The sequence below is a fragment of the Primulina huaijiensis genome, chromosome 3 (genome assembly GCF_012295235.1).
Source record: "Primulina huaijiensis isolate GDHJ02 chromosome 3, ASM1229523v2, whole genome shotgun sequence".
NCBI lineage: Eukaryota > Viridiplantae > Streptophyta > Magnoliopsida > Lamiales > Gesneriaceae > Primulina > Primulina huaijiensis.
In genome coordinates, this window is record NC_133308.1 from 22162881 (window position 1) to 22187414 (window position 24534).

General features: G+C 33.9%; 3 protein-coding genes and 1 long non-coding RNA gene across 5 annotated transcripts; 2 read left to right on the forward strand and 2 right to left on the reverse strand.

Moving 5' to 3' along the window:
- The first annotated feature begins 1484 nt into the window (after nt 1–1484).
- Nucleotides 1485–5084, forward strand: LOC140973761 (uncharacterized). The gene is made up of 4 exons (XM_073436815.1): nt 1485–1841; nt 3543–4043; nt 4591–4737; nt 4818–5084. The coding sequence occupies exons 1-4, from the start codon at nt 1728–1730 to the stop codon at nt 4908–4910; spliced, it is 855 nt and encodes a 284-aa protein (XP_073292916.1). The 5' UTR covers nt 1485–1727; the 3' UTR covers nt 4911–5084.
- A 389-nt stretch (nt 5085–5473) lies between these two features.
- On the reverse strand, nt 5474–10023 carry LOC140973762 (splicing factor SF3a60 homolog). The gene is made up of 12 exons (XM_073436817.1): nt 9730–10023; nt 9516–9635; nt 9310–9414; nt 9008–9150; nt 8751–8847; nt 8315–8479; nt 7928–7999; nt 7456–7614; nt 7153–7230; nt 6821–6949; nt 6025–6171; nt 5474–5847 (listed from the first exon to the last, which is right to left on the reverse strand). Exons 1-12 carry the CDS (start codon nt 9901–9903, stop codon nt 5701–5703), a joined length of 1536 nt encoding a protein of 511 aa, XP_073292918.1. The 5' UTR covers nt 9904–10023; the 3' UTR covers nt 5474–5700.
- Nucleotides 10024–15392: 5369 nt separating this feature from the next.
- LOC140973763 (uncharacterized) lies at nt 15393–22175 on the forward strand. Of its 2 annotated transcripts, none has more exons than XM_073436818.1 (6): nt 15393–15604; nt 15697–15750; nt 15841–15914; nt 16373–16490; nt 17107–17165; nt 21974–22175. In XM_073436818.1, exons 1-6 carry the CDS (start codon nt 15515–15517, stop codon nt 22050–22052), a joined length of 474 nt encoding a protein of 157 aa, XP_073292919.1. In that variant the 5' UTR covers nt 15393–15514; the 3' UTR covers nt 22053–22175. The 2 variants fall into 2 exon arrangements, with proteins under 2 accessions (XP_073292919.1, XP_073292920.1); XM_073436819.1 differs by lacking the exon at nt 21974–22175 and adding an exon at nt 17542–17562.
- Nucleotides 21973–22933, reverse strand: LOC140973764 (uncharacterized). The gene is made up of 2 exons (XR_012174678.1): nt 22602–22933; nt 21973–22565 (listed from the first exon to the last, which is right to left on the reverse strand). It is a non-coding gene; the product is annotated as an uncharacterized lncRNA (long non-coding RNA).
- Nucleotides 22934–24534: the final 1601 nt, after the last annotated feature.

Here is a 24534-nt window from a genome sequence, read left to right on the forward strand (position 1 = left end):
AAAAAAAAAAAAAAAAGAGATAGATTTTTAGATATAATTTAAGTAAATTATATTATTAGTTCTATTCAACAAATAAATTATTTTTCATCAACACATTTTTTTTAATAAAAAGACCTTACGATTCAATGTCCCGATTCGCAATTTGTCGTTGTTTATCTTTCCTTGTTTACTTAAACGTCTCTTTCACTTCTACGCATGCAATATGGCTACACATTATTGTGTTATTTTTAATTTTGAAAACTTCTCATTATTAATCCCTATTTAAAAATATTTGAAATCTCCAAACTTATTGATAAATCACAAGGCATAAAAACTAGGAAATTATGAAATTTAAAAGCAAAAATTTTCTTGAAGACACTATTAGATTTAGTACTCCGAGATAATTTTCGATTTGTTGTTTCATAACGAGAGCATCGTCTTCGTGGTATCATGAAATTTTCCCGAACAATTTCATTCCCAAAAACTAGTCTTGAAGACAAATAACACTAGATTAAGGGAGGGAGATTAGATTATCATCAAGTTGTATGTAATTTTTATGTCTCAACTCACACATTCTACAAAAAGTCAGAATAAAAAGGCCAACTTAAATTGAGGAATTCTTAGACTGAGTTTAATGACGTCACATTAGGATCATAATTACAAACTTTTATTTTATTTTATTTTTATCATCATTATTATTTTCTTAACATAATAGAAATTTGTAAAAAAAATAGTTTTATTAGTGACTATGACTGCAACCAAAGTCGAACAACCCCTATCAAAACTTATTTTATACCCCCAAAAACACTTATTTTTGAATTTTTTTATTTTATTAAATATTTTCTGTTATTTAAATCTCACTATCAAAATTTTAACTTTCTTAACTCAAAATCTAAATATTCAAGAATTACTTGAAAATTTACATCTCTCTACATTATGGAGTTTGAATTTTTTTGTTTTTTTTAACAACCAAATCGGTGAGAGTAGGTCTCTTGTGAGACGGTCTCACGAATCTTTATCTGTGAGACGGATCAACCCTAGCGATATTCACAATAAAAAGTAATATTCTTAGCATAAAAAGTAATATTTTTTCATGGATGACTTAAATAAGAGATCTGTCTCACAAAATACAATCCGTGAGACCGTCTCACACAAATTTTTACCAATCGATGAACATTGTAATTGTTTTACAAAATAATTAATTGAAATTACTTATAATTGTCGATAAATTATAATCACCTGACAATAAAATCTCTGAGTTTATGATCGAGGAATAATTAATTGAAATTAATTATAATTATCATAGATTATAGTCACCTGAAGATAAAATATCAAGTTTATGATGATGTCTCCATTGTAGCACAAAACATCATCATCTTACAAATAATTACCTTATAATTTACTTACAAATAATTGACATCTAATTTATAATTTTCAACATATTTAATAATGATTAAATTGTGTGTTTTTTAAAAGAAAAAACTACATTTTATACTCTGTTGCAAATGCAGACACCGAAGAATCAAGAAAATCAAATTCCTTTTTTCATCTCTCTCAGGCAAACTGTTCAATCACAGCTTCTGCTGCTACTTTGTCCTCCCTTTTCCCTCTGGCCCTGTTTGATACACTATAAGTAGGCCTTTCCACCATTAAAATTTTTCTCTTTCTATATATATTTTTAAACACTGCTTTTCTCATCTTTCGGTAATCTTCAAAAGGAGACAGTTTTCAAAGAAAAAGTGAGTTAAATGTATGGAGATACTGAGCTTATGTCCCCGTACTTTCAGAACTTTGCTCAAGAAGTTCTGCAGTATGATGAGTTTTGCTGCTTACACAAATCCAATGCTTCAAATGCTTCATTGGTAAGTGATCTCCTCGTTTCTTCTTTTCTTGGCCTACATTAATCTTCTTTTCAAAATTAGAATGAGTTGAGTTTTGAGGGGTTCTTTTCTTTTGCGTGACTGTGTAAACTATTTTTATTTGCATTTCTGATCTTCATTGGATTTTCTTGAGGTGGGTTCTATGTCTTTTGGTGAATGTTATTTTCCAGTTCAAGATCCAATTTTTTGGTGGGTTGTTAGTGATTTGGTGTTCTAGTGTATACGTTTTCAAAAAATAAAAAATAAAAAAAAATAAAATCGGTCATTGAAAAAAATGGGAAAATTAGAAGGCTTTCTTCCAGAATGTTTCTTTTATTAATTTGTGGTCCTGTGAAATTATTGAAGTGAATGGACGGCAAATCCCTTTGGATTTCTGGTTTAAAAATTAATTGAGTGATAATTTATTCGTTTCACAGCTTGGAGTTTTATTTTAAAAAAAATTTGTTTCTAATGGGATTAAAGGCAGCAAAAACGGAAAGTGATTTGAGTTCTTCTTTGGTGCTCGGATCTATTTATGGGAGGGGAAAAAAGAAGAAAGAAGATGTGGAAAGAATATCGTAATCATTGGTTCCGTGTTATTCACTCACTGCCCCCATTCTTCTCTCATTCAAAAAAGGCAAAATAGGGGATGACTGATCTTTTTATTTTACACAATTCTTTTTTGTCGATTTTGATCTTGTAATGTGTTGTGGATTCACTTTTCATCCCACTTGAGCTGATTAAAGATGGAAAAAGTTGGGAAAAGATAGAGATGAGCTAAACTCAGCTACCCTTTGGTGGTTGTTATTCTATAAACTGTTTTCCATTTTCCTTATGGATTTCCATTCATTGGGCTAACTTTGTTGTTTACCTCACAAAGGGTTATTTTATCCTTGCTCTCTTCATTTGCTTGAGAGTTGAGACAGGATTTATTCGATCCTGTCTTTGGGGTATTGCACCTGGATCAATGCTTTGCATCATGTGAAAATGATGTAGCCTCCTTCAAATACCATTAGATCAACCTCAAAGTATTCCCCAAGGGTAGGGTCGAACTAACCGATTACCGATAATAGGGATTTTTCCAGGGTTGATAAGGGTAGAACACTCATGTTGGTTACATCCTTGTAGCATTGGTTGTGGGCAGTGGAGGCATACCAATATTCTTCCCAGAGTTTTATTTGGGAAATATCAAAATTTTGTCTCATTTAAAAAACTTTTATTTTGATATAATCCCCCCATGTCCCTTTCTTTTAGCTTTGCCACTATTGAGGAGTTTAGGAAATGGTTTTACACCTCCTTGAAAGAAACAATAAATGCGAGGGGTGAGACCTGACCATGCCACAAAATTGGGTGTTGCACCACTGCTGGATGATGTCATAAGATGGAGTGCAAGGGAGAACTTATCGACCATATAGCTTTAGAATCTTGGCTTTTTGAACATCGTGAGAGTTGACAAATTGAAAACCAAGGGAATGACAAATGCTTCTTTTTCGAATATTCGGAACATGTGTATTGGTTTTAGAAGGTTTTTGTTCTGAAATTGGAAAGTGTGAATGTGTAGTGACCTATATAAATTTTGTTGATGCTTCTTGGCTTTTAAAATCATGACTAGGTGGCAATATATAGTGGCCGTCAACTTTTATAATGCTTCTCGCCAGTCGATTTTTTTATCACAACAATTTCTTGTCTCTAAATTTAACATAGGGCATCACAAATAGTCTCATTCAGACTTCCACTATATCCGATTACAACCTGGGAGGAGAAGGGGATCTCTTCAAGGCTCCTGAACCAGTAATTGAAGAACCAATGATGGGAATCGATCCAATGACAGCTGCCATTTCAATGATTTCTTGTGGTGAAAACATCATATCCCCTCAATCATTGACTGCATCGGATATCGAATCATCCATCAAGAATGGTCAGCTCCTCAGTGATGTTTTTTACGAATGCAAGAAGGATCTTTTAGCCAAAGAAGGGAATGAAATGCCTCTATCTGATGTCCTAATTATCGAAATTCCTGCTGTGAAGACAGATGGAATCTCCATCGTCGAGGGTTCATTCCAGAAGAGTGTTAGTTCTAGCTGTCTGAGTTCAATGGAGTACGTACATGAGGCTTCATTGAGGCCAAATTTTCTAGATCTTCCTGTTATGGACTTTGGAGCTGTATATGGGATGCGAAGAGCGTACAGTGACGGAGACATAAAGGTTCAAAATCACTTACTTTCTTGTTTATCTTCTTTACAAGCTACTCATACATAGCAACTATTCCATTATTCTTTCGCTGCACGATAAGATTGATTTGTTCCAAACAGAATCTTTTGCTAAACATAAGAAAGGATTAAGAGCCCAAGAAATGTGGCTCCAATGTTTGGTCAAAATATAAGCTGGAAACTCAGTAATATCTTGTCTCTTATCAGATTACGGAAGAAGTCTGATTGGCCTTATATGATCATGCATCAACTCTGTTAGCAACTTAATTTAGTTTTTTTTTAAACCATTGGAAATGTGAAATAGTATCCAGTGGTACCCATTCTGTAGGTTAACCAAATCCTAGAAGTGGCCGTTGTAAAGTTAATCAAATCTCAAACATGCACAAAAACTACAGTATCTCTCCCCTAATTGTTCTCATGATTCAAGTCCATATGCATGCAACAGTTCTATGACAAAGTCTGCGAACTAAGAAAGGTTTAGATGTTTGTGTCCTCTTCAACAGGATGGGGCACGGTTCATTGATTCTGAGTTTTTATGACAGACTCTTGGTAATGGTAATATAAACCTCGTACAATCCCCATTGGGGATGCCAACTATTACGAGTAGTTACACGTCTGAAGAGCGCAAGGAGAAACTTTCCAGGTACCGGAGCAAGAAGTCCAAGCGAAACTTTGGCAGGAAAATCAAGGTCAGTTCACAACAACCAGTACCTCAAAATTGGGCTACTAAAATCTACACTCTTGAAACTTACTGTGTGTTTTGTTTCAGTATGCTTGCAGGAAGGCGTTGGCCGACAGCCAGCCAAGAATTCGTGGAAGATTTGCGAAGACCGAAGAAATAGAACCCTCCAAGAAACAGTGACAACAAACAAGAACAAGCATAAAGGTGTGGAAGATCTTTAGACGTTGTGAAGGGGAAAAGAAGCGTCCCAAGTGGTAAATTATGCCTGTGGAATGATAACTTGAAGCTTAGGTAGGATGTACTTAATAAACTGGATGCATAAACCTATTAGTTGGTAGACTAGTTTGTTTCTTTNTAAATATGTAAATAAAATCTCTGTTACTTCTTCATGAATGTTATGTTATCCAATCCGTGGAGGAAACCTACCTTTTTGGGGTAGCCAAAAACTTGTATTTTATGGTGAGAAACTCGACATTTTTAAATTTCAAAAATATTTTTTCTGGTATTGTCATCAAAATGGACTGATGGAAGAAAAGTCTAAGGTAGTGTTGCATGATCATTTCTCTGGACTAGACTAATGATTCTACAATTAAAAATTTCCATGGAAATTCAACATTTTTATATCTAAATTTCTCAATAAGTTATTATTTATTTATTTTGACATTTTTCGTTCAATGATTATACAACACTAGTTTATTAAAGATTATATCTAATAAAAAATTATTTAGAAAAAGAAAACAAACTACAAAATTGTCTTCACTGTTGAATTCAATCAAGCTGAACACAGCCAAAATTCAAGTCCAAAACAATTTATACCGATCAATATGATATCATTACAAATAGGTTTTATAAGCGATCAACTCAATATGCAAATTCAGCTTTACAAAAGAGCAAGTATGGACGATTCTTGCCAAACCGATTACCGTGAAATCCAAGAAAACAAGGCAGTAGCTGCATCAGATTGTCTCCCTTATATCAAACCCTGACGTTGTAGATCGGTATATGTCTTCTTGTTATAAATATTACCCTCCTTGTCTTCATATTCTTCTTCGAGCTCAGGGCGCCACTTATTTACACCTTGCTTTTCTTGGATTTTTTCCCAAAGCTGTTTGGCTTCCTATGTGCATGAATCGATATTGTTACCCATGAGTACCAGAAAGTGTTACACAACATTATTTTAGACAGTGATCAATCATAAGACACGTGTTACAAAATAAGATTGCCCAGTTATAAGATTACAAGGATCATTGTTCCAACAAATGAAGATAGCAAAATTGCATGCTAGAAAGAGTACCTCAATGGATGTTATTTCGTTGAAATTCTTCGTATTTGGAATACCAAGACATCGCATCCCATGTTGATGTCTCCATTCCTTGAAATGACGCTCATAAGCCCTACGGCCCCAATAACTTTGGTTCCCACGTATTTCACATTTGAACTCCTGTTAACGTGCAATAATTCATCAACAAAAATTAATATGTTCAGAAAGCCAAACACAGTACCAGACTGCTCAAAATACAAAGACGAAGGGCAATAACCATTAAGACCACCCAACAGTAGAAAAATAACCATGACCGACAAGTCTCGCACTTCAGCCTAAGTTAGTAAAACCAACTTATTATCTAACCACTAATATCCCTCAATAAGGAAACAAGACTCAGTAACAAGGGAAATTTAGAAAGAGGTTAGCATTACATTAACAACAATGGTCCATCGTCCGTTATTTTCTTTTGCTTTCTTGGTTCCACAAGGACATTATTTTATAGCATCCCGCCTTTCCCACATTTTCTTTTGTTAATTGGTACCTCTGTTTGTCACCATTTTTCATCTATTTTCCTTCTATTTTTACCTGCCCTCTTTGCCTTCTCCTAACTGCAGTGAAGGGGATGGGGATCTGCTAGAATAGTTTGATCCCAGTTCCTTCGCTCAAATATTCTAAACTAGCAAAATTTTCTGAGCATTCTTTTAGTATACTGACATCTGTCGACAGCAAGTAATAGAGAGGCTTCACAAGAGACCACCGGAAAACCATAGCAAGAGGAAAATACCATAGATTCGTCAAATTCCAACACGAGTAGAAGATTATTTACCTGACCAAGCCCATGAAGCTTATATAACCAATATGGTATAGGCTTTCCATCCCAGCCCATGGGTAATTTTAGGGGATTGTAGATCTGCTGATCCTCGTCATCACTTTCAGATTCAGGTTGCACCTCATCCTGATGGTATAATACAATAAAAAAAATTACATTCACAAATAAACACAAAGTAACTGCACTAATAGTCTCGGGGGTAAGTTGTTTCATTTTTTTTACACTCATTTTTTTTACGCTTAAGACCATCTTTTTATTTACACTTGGCCCATCTTTTTTATAATCTTATTCCAGTAGTATCCGGGTTAGCAGAGCTTGAATAGCAGTACCTCTTCACGTTCTTGTACAATTTCATCATATGTCAAGGCGTGTTTCTTCTCGATGTTTTCTTTTGTTCGCACAATGGTCTGCAAAGTCAAATACCAGAAATAAAATTAAGTCATCAATTCAGAAACATTTTATTTCTGCAGTCTCCAAGTCATACAAAGTTTAACGCAGAAAAAGGTGGAGAACTTGGTAAAATGACCACAACCATGGGAAATAGAGTGGAGAACCAACACCAAAAAAGGAAAAAGAAATCAAATGGAGAAGGGTGAGAGGATTAAAGGAGTGAGAGACATTTATATGCTTACCTCATGCAACAGGTCACATAACTTTTTCAATTTGGCTTCCATCAAGGAAATCTCTTTAGCGTCTTCATTTGGCCGCAGGGTATCGGCTCCACCATTTCTATCTGGTCCAAGTGAGCCCTTAGCAAAATGTTTTCTATCCAACTTCTCAAGGGGTGTATGCTGAAGCAGAAAACAATCAACAAGATCAAAGACAGATAAATTCCAGCACCAGGTTCCAAAGTTGTAACCCGTAACCGCTACTTCATGAGGTAATTGTAGTATAGATATAGCACAGTTTGTTTAATCATGATGTGTCTAAGATGAGACTATTGGATCAAGTTAGGCACAGACCCTCTAAAAATAATGCACACAAAAACTTGGATGTGAGAGAAAAAGATTCATAGCCATCTAACCTTAGTTTCTCACATACATATGTACAATGGTAAACATGCACAAGTCCATTTATATTATGCATCAGAAAGTGTATTCTCACCTTCGTAAGAAAAATCCTCTCTGCACGCTGTCGCACAGTGCCTCCTGTTTTCAATCCAAGGGCAGCCAATGACTACAAATTAGGGTATCAGTCAGTAATACATTTCATAAAATGCACTTTCACAAGCTCTAGAAACTAGAAAGTGTAAAATGAAAAGTGGAATTAATCACATTGGACCAGATATGCACCATCACGATCAGTTAGACAAGCTTATTTGCTTTTTACTCGTTGAAAGCATTAGAAGGAGCTACTTATTGAAATATTCATCAGCCTAACAAGCATGCAACTGGTTAAATGTCTTTTTCAAAAATTTAGCTTTTTCAGTGAAAATAATGTTTCACTTCCAAAGCCAATACACAAAAATTGACTAAATTCTTCCATTAGTACCTCCTTCAACTTCTCCGGTCCTACTATCATTAGCTCCTCGACAGTGCCGTAATAATCAAGATCAATAATTTGATTTTGTTCTGGAATGGCAGAATTTTCCTGGCCCTCATTCTCCCATCCTTCAACCTGGCCATTACTCCATTGCTCTTCAAAATCAGAAACTACCTGCCAGATATAGAGAAAAATAAGAACTCAATCTGAACTCAGCCAATAAGTACACTATCAGTAGGAGGATTGTTTCCCTTCAGTTCTAGCATAAAAGTCAATAAAATAATACTTTAACACGCCGTCAAAACAGAGCAGTATAACAACTAATTTTGGTGTGCTTAGTAGATCAATTTCGAACTGGAAAGCAGGGGAACAAAAGGCAAAGTTGAACATAACGATAGAAAGAACTAAAACGGAAAGGTGGATCATAGGAGATGTAACAACAAACCTTGGAAAAAATCCTCTCGAGATCTTGTAAGGGTTCTGTACGCTCGAAAAAGTATATAAGATATTCCAGGAGTTTTTGCATGTACTCTTTAAATTGCCTGTTAAAGCAAACAAAATAATCCAACATATTAATATATACATGGAAAAATCTTTGAGGACCAAATGGCCCTAATAATCTATTCAGAAATAGAAGTGGAATATATGGCAGAGTATAAATGGCATATCTTATGGAGAAAAAGTAGTAAATAGTATAGCTACCTGGTGAGCTTCAACTTGCGGGGTACATTCTCTGGTTGCAAAAATAAGTCGAGGTAAATAGAATACTCGATTTGCTTCCCAAATTTGGAGTTGATATAGTCATTGTATAATTCATGCAAATCAAGGTATCTTCCAAAGGCTTCCTAAAATGAATCCGAAATTTTATAAGCATAAAAGCAAATCTGCAAACTTCCTAGATAAATAAGACAAAAATAAGAGAAATTTGAACTACATCAGCAGAATCCAGCTATCATAATGTACTAGTGCATTAGATGAGAATGTAACAGAAAGAGAGTAATAACCTCTCCAGTGAACTCAATAACCGGCTCCTCTTTAAGAAGCTGTTCAAATTCATCAGTGGTGTCAACATATCGAGCAGCAGGATGCCTTCTGTGGTACTCACGAATCTACATTCCACCAGTGCACAACATCAACATCAACATCCACTGATAGAAAACAGTAAAAAAAAAAAACAACAATAGTGATTAGAAAGCACGGAATTTGGCACCTCTTTCAGTCTATCATAAAATGCACTGAAAACATTGACATTGGCTCCCGTGGAACTCTGTCCACCGAGCGCCGCAATCTCATCCTTCCTAGCATTGTCATTATCCTCGTAAATTTCAATCTACTAATCAAAAAACAAACATTTACCGTAAATCAATCATCAAACTAAATACACAAAAAGCTTAAAAAATTGAGCTTCGCAAGAATAATTTTACAAGTTTGTGAGTGGTTGAAGCGATTTGCTCAATCATGTTGCGAACTCGGTGGCTTTGGTAGAGACGATCCTTGGTCGTCGGCGGCTCGGTTTGGAGATCCTTCACAATGATCCGCTCGAGCCGCTCGACTTCTTCGTGCGACGCACGAGTCACCTCCAACAGCGTCGAAGACATCCTTCGAATTCTTCAGTGATGCTCGGGACCTAGGGTTTTCTATTTGTTGAGGTTTAGGGAAGGAAGGTAAGGGGGAACCAAGCAACGGCGTCGTTTTTGGCAGCTGTGTGTGCGGGATTTGAAAGGATCTATTTGCATGGAGTGCAGTAATGTTGGGGTTTAAGATAAGTTTACTCTATTGAGGGGTTAATCTAGATTATTTTAAATTTTCATATTAATATTTTCTCTGTCCTAAATTAAATGTTTGTATCAATCTATTAAATTTGATCAGTTTTTAAAATCATAATCCTAAAGAAATAATTGAGTTATTGAATCAAAAAATTAATTGTGTAACATGACGTCAAAAAACAAACAATAGGATATTAAACAATTTCATAAATCAATTTTATTCCATATATCTCAACTTTTAAAAAATTTATCCATGTTTTAAAAAATGAAACATGTAACTAAATTGTTATTCATGATCCTCTCCACATTTTCTTTTATGTCAATTACATGATTAATTTGTTGGGAACATTTTAAAATACATTATTGTGTGTGTTTTGAAAAAATAAATGTTATTTTTTCTGTATAAATTAATAATCTTTTTGTATTCTTAATATATAGACACCGTTTTAAGTGACATATTATTAATTAATGGATAATTTATCTATCATATCTCATGTTACTTTATCATATTATTTATACATCTATTAATTATTTATCTTACATCAATTCATAATTAAATTTAAATTACAGTATTATCTTTGATAAATATTAATATTTTTTAATTATTAAAAAGACAAATAATAATTTATCATTTTATATCTAAGTTAATCGATCAAATCAAACAAATTATTATTTATCAATCAAATCAAATAATATATCAACTATATTTTTTATTTCATTTTTATCATATCAGATTATTTATCCCAATATTATTATCATAGCTTTAATTTCAAACGGCATCATAATATAAAGCTATTTTTAGAAAACAAAATACAAATGACTTCATTACCTATAATTGATCTTCACAAAAACTTTTGTGAGACGGTCTCACGGATCAATTTCGTAGGTCGAATATCTTATTTGGGTCATCCATGAAAAATTATTACTTTTTAGGCTAAAAGTATTACTTTTTATGGTGAATATCGGTAGGTTTAACCTATCTCACAGATAAAAATTCGTGAAACCGTCTCACAAGATATTTAATCATTGATCTTCTCGATTCAATTTTAGATGACTTTTTCTAAATTATTTATATTCTTTATATAAACCAAGTAAAATGAAAAAAAAAAGTGTGGGGATTGTGAAAAAGAAAAAAATAATCAGACATGTAAAGACATTTCCAACCCTGCGGTGCAGGGTTCATCTCCAATGGAGCTGCGCTATTTTGCAAAATAGCGCAGCTCCATCTTCTCTGCGCCAAATCTCTGCGCCATTTTGGCGCAGAGCATTTTTCTTTTTTTAAAATTTTTTTTTTGTTTTGTTTAATTATAAATATTATTTATATAATAGTATATTTAATTTAATAATTATATATATTTAAATAATAGTATAATATTTATTATATTATTTTAATAATTAGATAATATTTATTGTATTATTTTAATAATTAAATATAAAATCATAAAAATTAAAATATTTAATTATATAAATTTATAAATAAATTTTACAATAATTTTATAATTAAACATCTAACACACAAATTTATTGAATAATATTTAAACATTCAAGTACACAGTTAAAATAAAAATATGAATTCGAATTCAGATAATTTAAATGCAAATATAATAAAAGATAAAGAAACTAAATCATCAATAATATTTTTAGTTTTTTTTTTTGACATTTTTAACTCTCCTAAATATATAATGGATAAAATATCAGAAAAATCAACAGCAAAATTTTGAAATTAAAATTACAATACCCAATTGAAATACAAATACAAAGATAATACAAAATTGGAATACAAATTCGAAGATAATACATAATTGTAAATTACAAAGATAACAATGCGAATAAAAACATAAAAATGACAAACAAGGTAGATGATCAATAATCTCCTAAATTAGATCCCGATCCTCCAAAATCACCAAAATATTTCCCAAATGTGTCATTTTCATGTTGTCCATGTTCTTCATTTCTTTTTTTCAAAATTTTGGCTCGTTCTTTTTGAACAATTTCGCGCATTTCAGGATCACCTATCGTGCTTAAATCCATGTACAAAACTTTATTCTCCTCTTGAAGGGTTGCTAATGCTATTTGTTGTTGTCTAGTTTCAATTTTTTTTTGTGGATTTTCTAATTTGAGCTGCTCATTTTGCAATGCTAGGAGTTTCATCTCATAACTTTGTTGAAGTTCAGTTGATCCTTTTTGTTTTACATTTATAAGATCGTGATGCCCTTCTTTCATTGTTAATATCAATTCCAACACATTGTCGTCCCTTTTTTTTTTTTTTTTTAGATTTTTCAACACCAAGAGGTCGCTGGGATGAAGTGCCGTCTGCATTTTCATCACTACTTAAATTAATTGAAAACGGAGGTAATCCAGGAGAACCTGATATTGGAGTATTTGATGTCTGGCTATCTGGCTGTGACGAGTCCAAACTTGTGACATGAATTCTTGTTGGTGCGCTCATTGGATTTATGTCACTCGAGAATTTCTCCACATCTTTCATGATATACCACACATGATCATATTTGAAGCCTTTACTAAAATCAGCATCTTGCATGAACAAATCTTTTGCTCGATTTAACTGTACGAAAATATCCAACTATTATCTTATATGAAATTAAACTTGTAATATAATAAATAGTTGAATAAGAAATACTTACAATATCCTCTTCTGATGCGCCACTTGGGCGGAGAGTTTCAATTTGACGAATGCATCCCCTTAGTTTTCCAACTTCACGGAGTATATTTCTCTTGCGACACTGCAATGATCTTTTGTTACGTACTTGTAGATTGTTTGGTTTGCTGATATTGTAAGCTTCTTCGATACGAGTCCAAAACTGATCTTTGGATTGATTGATACCTATTATAGGATTTTGGTATATATCAAGATACATATGATATAAAACTCGGTCTTCTTCGACATTGTAAGAAGCAGTTCTAGAATTTGAACCATTGAATTGCTTGGAATAAAGATTTGATTGGAATGATAATTAAAACTTTGATGATCTCATGAATCGGATATATTTTACTTATAGTAGAAAGAAGATAAGATTGTGATCTCATCCAACGGGCAATATCATATGTAATCTCATCCAACGGTCATAATACTGATAAGGTTGTAGATAGCACAATCCAATCCAACGGCCAGATTGTAGATAAGGCAATCTCATACAACGGTCAAGATGATGATAAGATTGTAATCTCATCCAACGGACAATATCATATGTAATCTCATCCAACGGTCATAATACTGCTAAGGTTGTAGTTAGCTCAATCCAATCCAACGGTCAGATTCTAGATAAGGCAATCTCATCCAACGATCAAGATGATGATAAGATTGTAATCTCATCCAACAGGCAAGATTAGATGTAATCTCATCTAACGGTCATAATACTGATAAGGTTGTAGATAACACCATCTAATTGAACGGACAGATTGTAGATAAAGAAATCTCATCCAACGGTCAGATTGTTTGATAAATTATTATATAATGCGATGAAATATCCTAGATTCTCATATCACATTCTACGCTCTCACAAACTTGAAAATGAATTCTCATTTCCAATTTCACGCATCATCCTCTAGTTCATCTTCATTGTCTGATAATGAAGATGAAACACCTACTAATTGGATGGATGATTTTGAGAATTTTGATAATACACGAAATGCAATATTGAGTATTGTAGCACAAGATCAACAGTTGGTTGCTACCTACATTATCCACCAAGAGCAAGAAGTCACACACTGAGATTCAATACCAAGTCATATAGTAATTCACCGTGATCGGGAAATTGCCGACCGTAATCTGTTCAACGATTACTTTGCCGAGAACCCAAGATATAACGAAGCAATGTTCCGACGGAGATTTCGAATGTCTCGAAATCTTTTTCTTCATATAGTTGATGAAGTAAAGAATCATGATATTTACTTCACACAAAGAAGTGATAGTGTGGGGCGTCTCGGGCTATCGACTATTCAAAAAACAACTGCTGCTTTGCGAATTTTAGCTTATGCACTACCCGCGGATGCTACGGATGAATATATCAAAATTGGAGAGTCCACTGCAATTCAATGCATGCAACGCTTTTGTCGAGCCGTGGTGGAAGTTTTTGCTGAGCGATACTTGAGATCTCCTACTGCCAATGATATTGCCAGGTTACTTTATATTGGTAAACAACGCGGATTCCCTGGAATGTTGGGAAGTCTTGATTGCATGCATTGGAAGTGGAAAAATTGTCCAACCGCTTGGGCGGGTCAATATACAGGTCGTAGTGGTTCTCCAACAATAATTTTAGAAGCAGTAGCTGACTACAACCTTTGGATATGGCATACATATTTTGGTATGCCCGGATCCAATAATGACATAAATGTTTTGGGGTCGTCCAATCTATTTTCCAACATCGCACAAGGTATTGCCCCTCGAGCTCATTATACAATTGGAGGAAAAGAATATGATACAGGATATTACTTGGCTGATGGTATTTATCCTAAATGGTCAACTATTGTACAATCTATCCACGATCCACCCGGTCCAAAAAAGAAATATTTTGCAATGAAACAAGAGTCCTGTAGAAAAGACGTGGAACATGCATTTGGTGTTCTCCAATCTCGATTTGCGATTGTGGCATCTCCAGCACGTGCTTGGAAGAAACATCATTTACATGATATAATGACAGCATGTATTATAATGCACAATATGATTATCGAAGATGAACATGACCTTAGCGCACCCATTGAAGATATGAGAGAAGCACCAACTCCAGATGTAGAAATGGTTGTCGATGAGAATATCAGATTTCAAGAATTTCTCGCTCGATATAAAAGGATAAAAAACAAAGATGCTCACTATGCACTACGAAATGCTTTAATTGATCATTTGTGGGAGGAATAAGTTGTTCAGATGTTTGAATTTGGATTCATATTAAGTTCTAAAAATAAATTATCTGTATTAAAATTATGTCAATTTTAATAATGAAGCATTTGTATTAATTCGTATTATAAATATTAGAATTACTATATATAAGAATCAAATAAATAAAATTAACTATTAATAAAAATAAAATTATAATTATAATACTAATATTAACATTAATTATAATTATATTGTTAAATTTATAAATAAATAGTAAAAAAATGAATATTTTAGGAATATACTTTTTAGCGTAAGATTTGAAGTAAATGGGTTGAAGATGAATGTTATATTTGATGTAAAAATTGTACTATTTTGGTGTAGAAACGACATCAAAATAGATTTATGGGTTGGAGATGCCTACAAATAAAAAAAGGAAAGCGCAATAGTTTTTTTTTTTTTTTTTTTTTTTTTTTTTTTTTTTTTTTTTTTTCCTGAGAGCCCCCGTAAATCTGCAAACATGACTCTCGGATCCCCCGAATCAGCCGTGAAAAAGATGATCTAAAACTCGGGGGTTGATGATCAAAAGGAGTGGGTAAATCTTGGGTAATGTGGAAGTTTACACAAGATGCAGATGAAGAACAGCAAGATTACTTGCTGGAAGGGACTGAGGGCCTCTGCTCTCTCTCCCCAATGCAGGTATAATCACGAATTTCTTGTTCTAAAAGCACATGATGAAATTTCTTTATTTTTAACTCTTTTTTTTTTCAATTTTCGATTCCAATAAGCAGAGGGTTTATGGGTTTGCTGCATTTTTGCTAGCTGGACTTGTTTGTATGTTCCTGGTATGAAATACCTTGGAAATTTCGAATCTTTACAAAATGATGATTGAGTTGAATACATTTCGTGAAAGTATTTATGGTGTTCCTTTGCAGTCGCTGATTGTGTTTGCAAAGCCCATCAAATTTGCTCTATTATTCACCTTTGGCAACGTGCTGGCTGTTGGAAGGTAAATTGCTCAGATATGCTATTTAATGTGCTCTATTATTTGGTCTCTGCATTTGAAGAAACTTTTAGTCAGCTCAGACCATGAATGTGAAATTTAGGATGCAGCAGGACCGAAATGTGATTTAGATGTGGGGGCAACTCAATAAATTTTTAAGCAAAACTTGTATTTCCTTAAAAATTACACCTAAATTTTTCATTTTTGAACATAAATGAAGTCTGTATGCTAGTGGACATTAGCATTCCGGGCAAAGCTGGTCACTGGAAAATATAAATATAATATGACAATACTCAACTGAATGTTGATTATAGCAGGAGGATGTTGGATAGGCATTGTTTTTTGTAGCCTTAACTTTGTGGAGATAAGCAGATTGCTTGCTTCTGTATTTCCTTCAATACTCCTGGACCTTTTGTATTTGTGTTTTCTTTCTTGAATTTCTTTATTTGGATATGTATTGGCAGTACGGCTCTCCTCATTGGGCCTGCACAACAGTTAAGAATGATGTTCGATCCTGTCCGAGTATATGCTACAGCAATTTACATCGGTTGTGTTGTCGTGGCTCTCATTTGTGCTCTATTGGTAAGTTTATCATATAAATTGCAGTTATTCAGAACTGTCAATACTCAAGAGTTTGTGTAGAAAAAGGTTAATTCTTGACACATTGGTTGGGAACTTTTTAGCAATACAAGCTGTTATAGTTGCATTTGTCAAAAAAAATTATATTATCCATTTCTTTGTAATTGCATTGTCCTGTTATGCATTTTATTTGAACAATCTCATTTTACCATAATTTTGTAGAGATGAAAGTGCCTGTTGATATACCGATTTCCACTAAAAAAAAAGAGCTCAAATTTAGGGAAAAAACACTTTTAAACGTTATATGGATTATTTGTTTGGCTTTTTGAGCTTTTGAAACTCCCCTAAAAACAGAAATTAATAAGCCAAGAGACACAGCTATTAGTGCTTGTACTTCTAACCTTAGAACTAAACATAAAACTTATTCGTCTGCTATTTGTTATGAACTTGAAATAGTTTTTAAAAACGAAGTTATTTTATATCCAAACTCGCTTTCGTCTGTTGACCGAACTTCTCGTAATTAAGAAAGATATTAAAACGTGAAATATTTTTATGCGAATTTCAGTCAATGTAGCATCTGGATTTGCTTTTACTAGAGATTCATGTTCTAAATTTGCAGATACACAGCAAGATCCTTACGATCATTGCCATCATATGTGAAATAGGTGCTCTTATTTGGTAAGTCAGATTAAACGTTCATTCTGTTCTTTTTTCCTCCTTCAGTTTAATCAACTCTTAGTATTAATCTTGGAATTCACTTTCATTATCTTGTTTCACTTTTTTTTTTTCTTGTAGAGAAAATAGAAAGAGAAATATTTTCATATTCTGTAAATATTTGTTTCCTAAGTACTTGGGGATAAACATGTATAGTTCCTTTAGTTACGGAATTGTGCCTAGAATTAAGGTCAAATACTCTGTATATATTAGTAGGCCTAAAAGGACTGTAATATAGAAGAAAACACTCCAAACAAATCCAAAATATACTCTTGTTCTTCTTGCCAGAAATTTAATTTCTGCAGTTATGTCTTCTTCTGTGTTGTCTACATGGTATCAGAGCCAGTTCTCAACACTGGCCTTGTAGTTCCTGTCCACCACAGTCGTGCCTTGTCCACTGTGGTGGTGGTGCGCGCCACAATAATTTGAAAGGACGGTGCTGTGGCAGTTCAGACAAGGTGAGAAGGGAGTGATTGAATATTACGACTATATGAAAACACTAGAGCTCTGCTATGAAGAATCATGGGAATGCAAACGTGACAGCGTCAAATTCCATAAACGGATGGAGAATGACAGAGTGTATGAGTTTTTGTCTGGGTTAAACCGTGAATTGGACAAAGTCAGAGAACGTATCTTGGGCAAAAATCCTCTACCTTCACTGAGTGAAGTATTTGCAGAAGTACGTCGAGAAGAAGGAAGGAGGAAAGTGATGTTGAATGACAATGTGTCTGTCACCTACTACAGAGTCCTCAGCATTGATCAGCAAGAATTATTTTCCCAGCACATAATCTCAACAAGATAAAAAAGAAGAACTTCAGTGCGACTATTGTAACAAACCATGGCATACCCGATATAATTGTTTGGATTTACATGGTAAGCCTCCAAATTGGAAACCGAAGAATTTGAAAACGAATGGACGTGGTGGTTCAAAAGCTTATTGACAGGAAAAATTCCTCTGGGACACCAACTTCCAGTAAGGAGCAATTAGATCAACTGTATAAATTGTTCCAATCCTCGCATTTTTCACACCCCACTTCGTCACCAGCATCATGTTCTCTTGCTCAAGGTAATTAATCAGCTGTTTTTAATGTGCCACCTTATTCTCTCACCCTTGGATAATAGATTCAGGTGCTACTGATCATATGACCGGATCTTCCAAATTGTTTTGTTCTTATTCCCCTTGTGCATGAAATCAAAAAATAAAAATAGCTGACGGTTCTTTATCAGCTATTATTGGAAAAAGATCCATTGTTATTTCCAATACTTTGACACTAGATAATGTTCTGAACGTTCCTAATCTTTCGTGTAACCTACTGTCCATTAGCAAACTAACCCATGACTTGAAGTGTTGTGCTAAGTTTTCTTCGAAATTTTGTGAATCTAACCTCGATGAATATGATTGGCACTGCTAGAGAAAATGAAGGTATCTACTACTTTGGGGAAGACGAACTTGGGTGGACAAGCTCAACGTTTGAATATCGTATCAAACTCCAGTTCTAGTATTAGCGATATTATGATGTGGCACCATAGATTAGGACATCCCAATTTTCAATATTTGAAATATGTTTTTCCAGAATTATTTTGAAATAAAAGTCCTACTGATTTTCAATGTGATATTTGTCAATTTGCAAAATATCATCGTGCATCTTATCTTATTCAACCATATCATGTATCAAAACATTTTTCACTTATTCACAGTGATGTCTGGGGACCTTTTAAAACTCCAACCTTCTCTGAAAAAAAATCTTTTATTACATTTATTGATGATACACATTTGAGTCGGGGCTATCTAATGGGGGGAAAATTAGACACTGAACAAATTTTAAAAACTTCTACACCATGACTCAGACACAATTTCAAGAAAAATTAAAGTGTTTAAAAGTGATGATGGGAAAGAATACTTTAATCAAATTTTGGGGTTATTTTTTCAGCAAAAAGGTATAGTTCATCATGGCTCTTGTATACAAACGCCATAACAAATAGAATGGCAGAGAGGAAAAATAGACACCTCCTGTAAATAGCTAGGTCTCTGATGTTTACCACTAGAGTCCCTAAATACTTAGGGAGGGTAAGCTATTTTAACTTCTACTTAGATCAACAGAATGTCATCACGAGTTTTGAATTTTAAATCACCCTTAGCATTGTTTAAAAAAACTTTCCCATGTCTCGTGTATATTCTCTTATTTACCCCTTAGAGTTTTTGGGTGTGATGTTTTTGTCCATGTGCATCATCATATTGGATATAAACTGGATCCCCGAATTGTACGGTGTGTTTTTCTAGGATATTCACCCACACAAAAAGATTATAGATGTTTTGATCCCTAACAAAAAGGTTTTTTTTTTTAACAATGGACGTCACATTTTTGAAAAATAAGCTTACTTTAGCTCTCCTCTTCAAGGGGATGATAAAGTTGAAGATTCGTTTGACCTAGATCTTGATTGCATGATTAATGTGGATACAAACACACGTAATTGGGTGCAACTTCATGATATAGATACTGGAACAGGAAATGAGGATACGAAGAGATTTGGGCAAGTCTACAAAAGACGACCTCAAAGTAGCCGTGATGCCGTAGCTCCGCAGTGCACGGACAAACATTTGAACCGAGGATAGATTTTCAACTTCAAACCCATTCAAGCACACGTAACAATTCCGAACCATCTAATGACAAACTAGAATCTACAGAGCTCTTCGACCTTCCTATTGCATTCAAGAAATGTGCAAGGGCATGCACCAAACACCCGCTTTCTGATCATGTATCCTAAAATTAGATATCCACAGCGTACCCTAATTTTATCTCACAGTTACATAGTGTTGATGTTCCAAAGACTATACAGGAAGCTCTAAGAACTCTAGAATGGAATAAGGTTGTCCTCGAGGAAATGGATGCGCTAAAAAAAGTATTATATGGGAAATTGATCATCTCCCTGAAGGTAAACAAACAGTTGGATGTGAATGGGTGTTTGCATTGAAATTTAACTCTGATGGATCTATAGAACGTTACAAAACGAGGTTTGTGGATAAAAGGTTCACCCGAATATATGGTATTGATTACCAAGAAACTTTTGTCCACCATAAGAATTTTGTTGTGTTTATCTGCGAATCTAGATTGGTCTTTACACCAGTTGGATGTCAAAAATGCATTTCTCATTTGTGATTTAAACGGAAAAAGTGTTTATGGATGTTCCTTCAGGATTTGAAAAACAATTTGGAGAAAGAATATGCAAATTGAATAAATCCATGTATGGTTTGAAGCGAGCTTGGTTTGAGAGATTCTCCAGATCAATCAAGAAACAAGGTTATACACAAGGACAATCTGAGCACGCAAAATGGCTATCCCAGTTGTTTATGTGGACAATATGATTCTTACAAGTAATGATGAGGAAGAGATATTCAGATTAAAGAAAAGTCTTGCATCCAAATTTGAAACTAAAGAATTGGGCCCTCTACATTATCTCTTGGGCATGGAAGTTGCTAGATCAAAAAAAGGCATCTATGTGTCACAGAGAAAATATGTTTTGGATTTGCTACAAGAAACGAGGATGAGTGGATGTAGACCTAGTGATACTCCTATGGATCCAAATCAGAAGTTGGGTGTAGAACAAAAAAAAACCTGTCGAAAAAGGGCGATATCAATGCTTTGTGGGAAAGCTTATTTATCTTTCACATACGAGACCTGATATTGCATTTGTTGTAAGTATGTTTAGTTGGTTTATGCATTCACCGTGTTTAGAACATTTGGAGGCAGTATATAAGATTTTAAAGTATCTGGATGATTCTCCGGGAAAAAGCATGTTGTTTAAAAAAACCAATCAAAGGAGTATAGAATCTTTCACATATGCAGGTTGGGCTGGATCAATATCCAATAGAAGATCTACTTCAGGATATTGTACCTTCCTGAGGGGAAATCTTGTCGCTTGGAAGAGTGAAAAGCAAGATGTCCTAGCTTGAAGTAGTGCTGAAGCGGAATTGAGAGCATTGGTAGATGGAGTTTGTGAAACATTGTGGCTGAAGTTGGTTCTAGTAGAACTCAAACTAGAATTACAAGTTCCCATAAAATTGTTCAGTGATGACAAGCCTACAATTAGTATTGTTGATAATCATGGCATGATCGTACTAAGCATATTGAAGTAGAAAGACATTTCATTAAAGAGAATATGGAGAATGGAATTGTTTGTATATCATTTGTCACTTCTGAACAGCAGGTTCTCGATGCATTGATGAAGGTACACTTCAGACCAAAATTTGGAAACTTTACGAGCAAATTGGGCATGATAGATATATTTGATCCAACTTACAGATATATTTGCTCCAACGTGAGAGGGAGTGTGGAGAAAATAGAAATAAAAATATTTTCATATTCTGTAAATATTTATTTTCTAAATACTTAGATAAATATGTATATTTCCTTTGGTTACTGGGTTGTGCCTAGGATTAAGCTCAAATACTCTGTATGTATTAGTAGGCCTAGAACGATTGTAATATAGAAGAATACACCCGAAACAAGTCCAGAATATACTCTTGTTCTTCTTGCCAATAATTTAATTTCTGCCATTATGCCTTCTTCTGTGTTGTCTACAATTTTACTTTGTACAATTATTATCGCTTGTACAAACCAGCTACATTCTTCATCCCAAAGTTGATTTTTTGTAAAAATTCCTTTAAATGGGGAATAGAAAAGAATGTGTTGCTCGGTCTAAGCCAACGACTTTCTTGAACATATCATGCTTTGACTTAATTGCGTTCTCACAACCATTACTGGAAATTTCAGGTACAGTTTGAGTTACATTCCTTTCGCTCGTAGGATGGTTTCTGAAGTGACCATCCGTCTCTTTGACACTGAGATATAGGTGACACTCATTGCTGAGATATAGGTGACTCATTGTACGACAATGTTCTTAGTCATTTACATGTGAAGCGATATTGTTCAACAATTCTTGGCCTTCTTTAGTGTGACGAATTCCTTTTGATTCTTTCACGGTCATGTTTAATAAGTGTTCGAGTTTGGTTCATTGGACTGCTGATTTATTATGGTTTCAAACATTTTACAATACCAGGGAGTTTGATTAATTCTCAACTTTAAAAAAGCAATCATGTTGAAAGACTGCTTCATTCCAATGTTTCTGCTATATATAACCTGCTATATATATTCAACATTTAGTGGGGTGTATTCAATTTAAAGTTTTGATGATTGTTCATGCCATCTCCAGTGCTTATTTCTAAGTCTTTGTTACCAATTTCGCACCAACTTACTGTCTGATTTACACATGAACATGTTAAAATGAAATACTGTTGTTTGACACTGCTGTTAGTTTGAGCTTATGAAAAAAGTGAGTTCTAACAGATTTGAAGTATACTATCTCCTGCATTCTAGCTTATCAAGCACAATGGTAGAAAACTCGTGCTTGTCACCATACAACGTACAAGAGACGTGTGTTAAATCGTCATATTGACTCGTCGTTCCATGGAAAACGACGCGAGAAAAAACGTGTTTAATGATGAATCACACCCACCAACCATGGTGAGGTAAATGGTAGGTGCCCAAGTCTTACTCTCAACTACCAAGAAACTGGAATTGCCAGCATGCTTTTCCAGGTTGTGTTACACATCCTAACCAAAAAAGAGAATATGGGTCAAAAGACAAAAGCAGCAAAAGCGTCCCCATGACTTTGGAGGGCCCAAAAAGGATGCAGAACATATCTTCCAAAGTTCTCTATTATGCAAGAAATCGCATCCGACCAAATTCTTACATCATCTCGTGTTTAGATTTAAAATCATTGGAATTTAAAAATAATTATGTTATTCTTATATTTCAATATATCGTCTTTATCTTTCATGAATCATCATCTCATCACATGAACTAAACGATTCTATTAAACGATTCTATTGTCATGGTTGTAGGTTGATGTTGAAAATATAAACCCCACATTGACTATGGTTTGTTCCGCCAAAAGAGGATGCAATCAATCGTCAATACGCTCATTCATTGGTCATTTGGGTTGTTGACATAGTAGATCTTGAATGGGTAGGTGAAGTTGCTAAAGTATTCTTAAATTTTGATTAGTTGTCGATTTTATCGTGGGTATTAATATAATAACAGTCTTTATTATATTGACTGAATATTTGATACATATCTCATATAGATACTATGATAAAATTTAAAATTATAGAAAACAATGTAAAATTAAATTTTTTTCGTGGGGGAAGATTGGTTGAGAATCTCCGAGGGTTGGTGACCATACTAGCGGCATGCAGGCCTAGTTTAACACCATTTCACGGATTACCCCCAATAACATAGCCGTCTTATCTGAACTCCTCTTGCATGGGAAAAATGCTTAGAACATATCAAATATAGTAGAAATTTTGATGAGGATTGGAAGTCCACTTAGTAGTAACGATCGAAGGATTAGAATCTATGATTTTTTCTAATGTGGTATCGAATTAACTAACCAATAAACATATGGTATCTATTTGTTAAGTTGGTCTTTTGTGCGATGGTCTTACCGACCAATATCCGTAAGACGAGTCGATTCGGTTCATATTTAAAGCAAAAGCTAATACTTTTGACATAAAAATAATTCATGTTCATTGGTAGATTCGTATAGGAGATTTGTTTCACAAATGTAAGACAATCTCATAATAGTTTTTGTGTTATTTGTTTATTTGATTTGATGAGTGACCTGAAATATTAAGCATATATATTAACCATGAAATATAACTTTCATGTAGTGTCAATAATTTTGTTGAAAATGAGAAAATAAAGATTACAAATGTAAAATTTTATTCCGCAAGTGCAAAAAAAATGTAAATAGTATGGTGGGAAAAAAAAAGGAGGTAAATGGATCTATTTTTGTTAGGCTTCTTTTTGGGTTAGTTTGGGAAATTTGTTAGTGAATAAATAAAAATTAAAGACCTTTTTGAAAGTCAAGATCTAATAATAATGTGATTAATAGTTGACAAATAATATATTATTGAGATATTAAGGCTCTCAGAAGGCTAAAGTTTGATATTACTTGAGTGATTAATTTTAACTATTAAAATAAGATTAATCAATTTGTCTTGATCTGGTTGTACGGAGGGCTTTAAAAGTTGCACATTTGGCCGCTGGCTGCTCCATTTCTTTTTGAAGTATTCAATTCATAATATATTAATCAATCAGAGGAATTAATTTCATTCGTGGAACAACTAATTATAAAAAAAAATTAAAAAAATTTAAATTCGTATAACTCAGCGTAGCAAACTTTATCACTATCACATCCATAAGGATAAACTAAAGATAAAATTACAATTAATCGAAACAAGATCACGATTTTGTATTTGGCCTTTTCCAAA

Excerpts from the sequence above, each read along its gene's own strand:
- LOC140973761 (XM_073436815.1), top strand. The coding sequence starts at position 1,728 with ATGTATGGAGATACTGAGCTTATGTCCCCGTACTTTCAGAACTTTGCT. Across the intron at positions 1,842-3,542 it reads ATGCTTCAAATGCTTCATTG|GGCATCACAAATAGTCTCAT; the intron begins GTAAGTGATCTC and ends AATTTAACATAG. Across the intron at positions 4,044-4,590 it reads ACAGTGACGGAGACATAAAG|ACTCTTGGTAATGGTAATAT; the intron begins GTTCAAAATCAC and ends TTTTTATGACAG.
- LOC140973762 (XM_073436817.1), bottom strand. The coding sequence starts at position 9,903 with ATGTCTTCGACGCTGTTGGAGGTGACTCGTGCGTCGCACGAAGAAGTC. Across the intron at positions 8,000-8,314 it reads GACCGGAGAAGTTGAAGGAG|TCATTGGCTGCCCTTGGATT; the intron begins GTACTAATGGAA and ends CCTAATTTGTAG. Across the intron at positions 6,950-7,152 it reads TTGTACAAGAACGTGAAGAG|GATGAGGTGCAACCTGAATC; the intron begins GTACTGCTATTC and ends TTATACCATCAG.
- LOC140973763 (XM_073436818.1), top strand. The coding sequence starts at position 15,515 with ATGTGGAAGTTTACACAAGATGCAGATGAAGAACAGCAAGATTACTTG. Across the intron at positions 15,915-16,372 it reads AACGTGCTGGCTGTTGGAAG|TACGGCTCTCCTCATTGGGC; the intron begins GTAAATTGCTCA and ends ATGTATTGGCAG. Across the intron at positions 17,166-21,973 it reads GAAATAGGTGCTCTTATTTG|GTACAGTTTGAGTTACATTC; the intron begins GTAAGTCAGATT and ends TGGAAATTTCAG.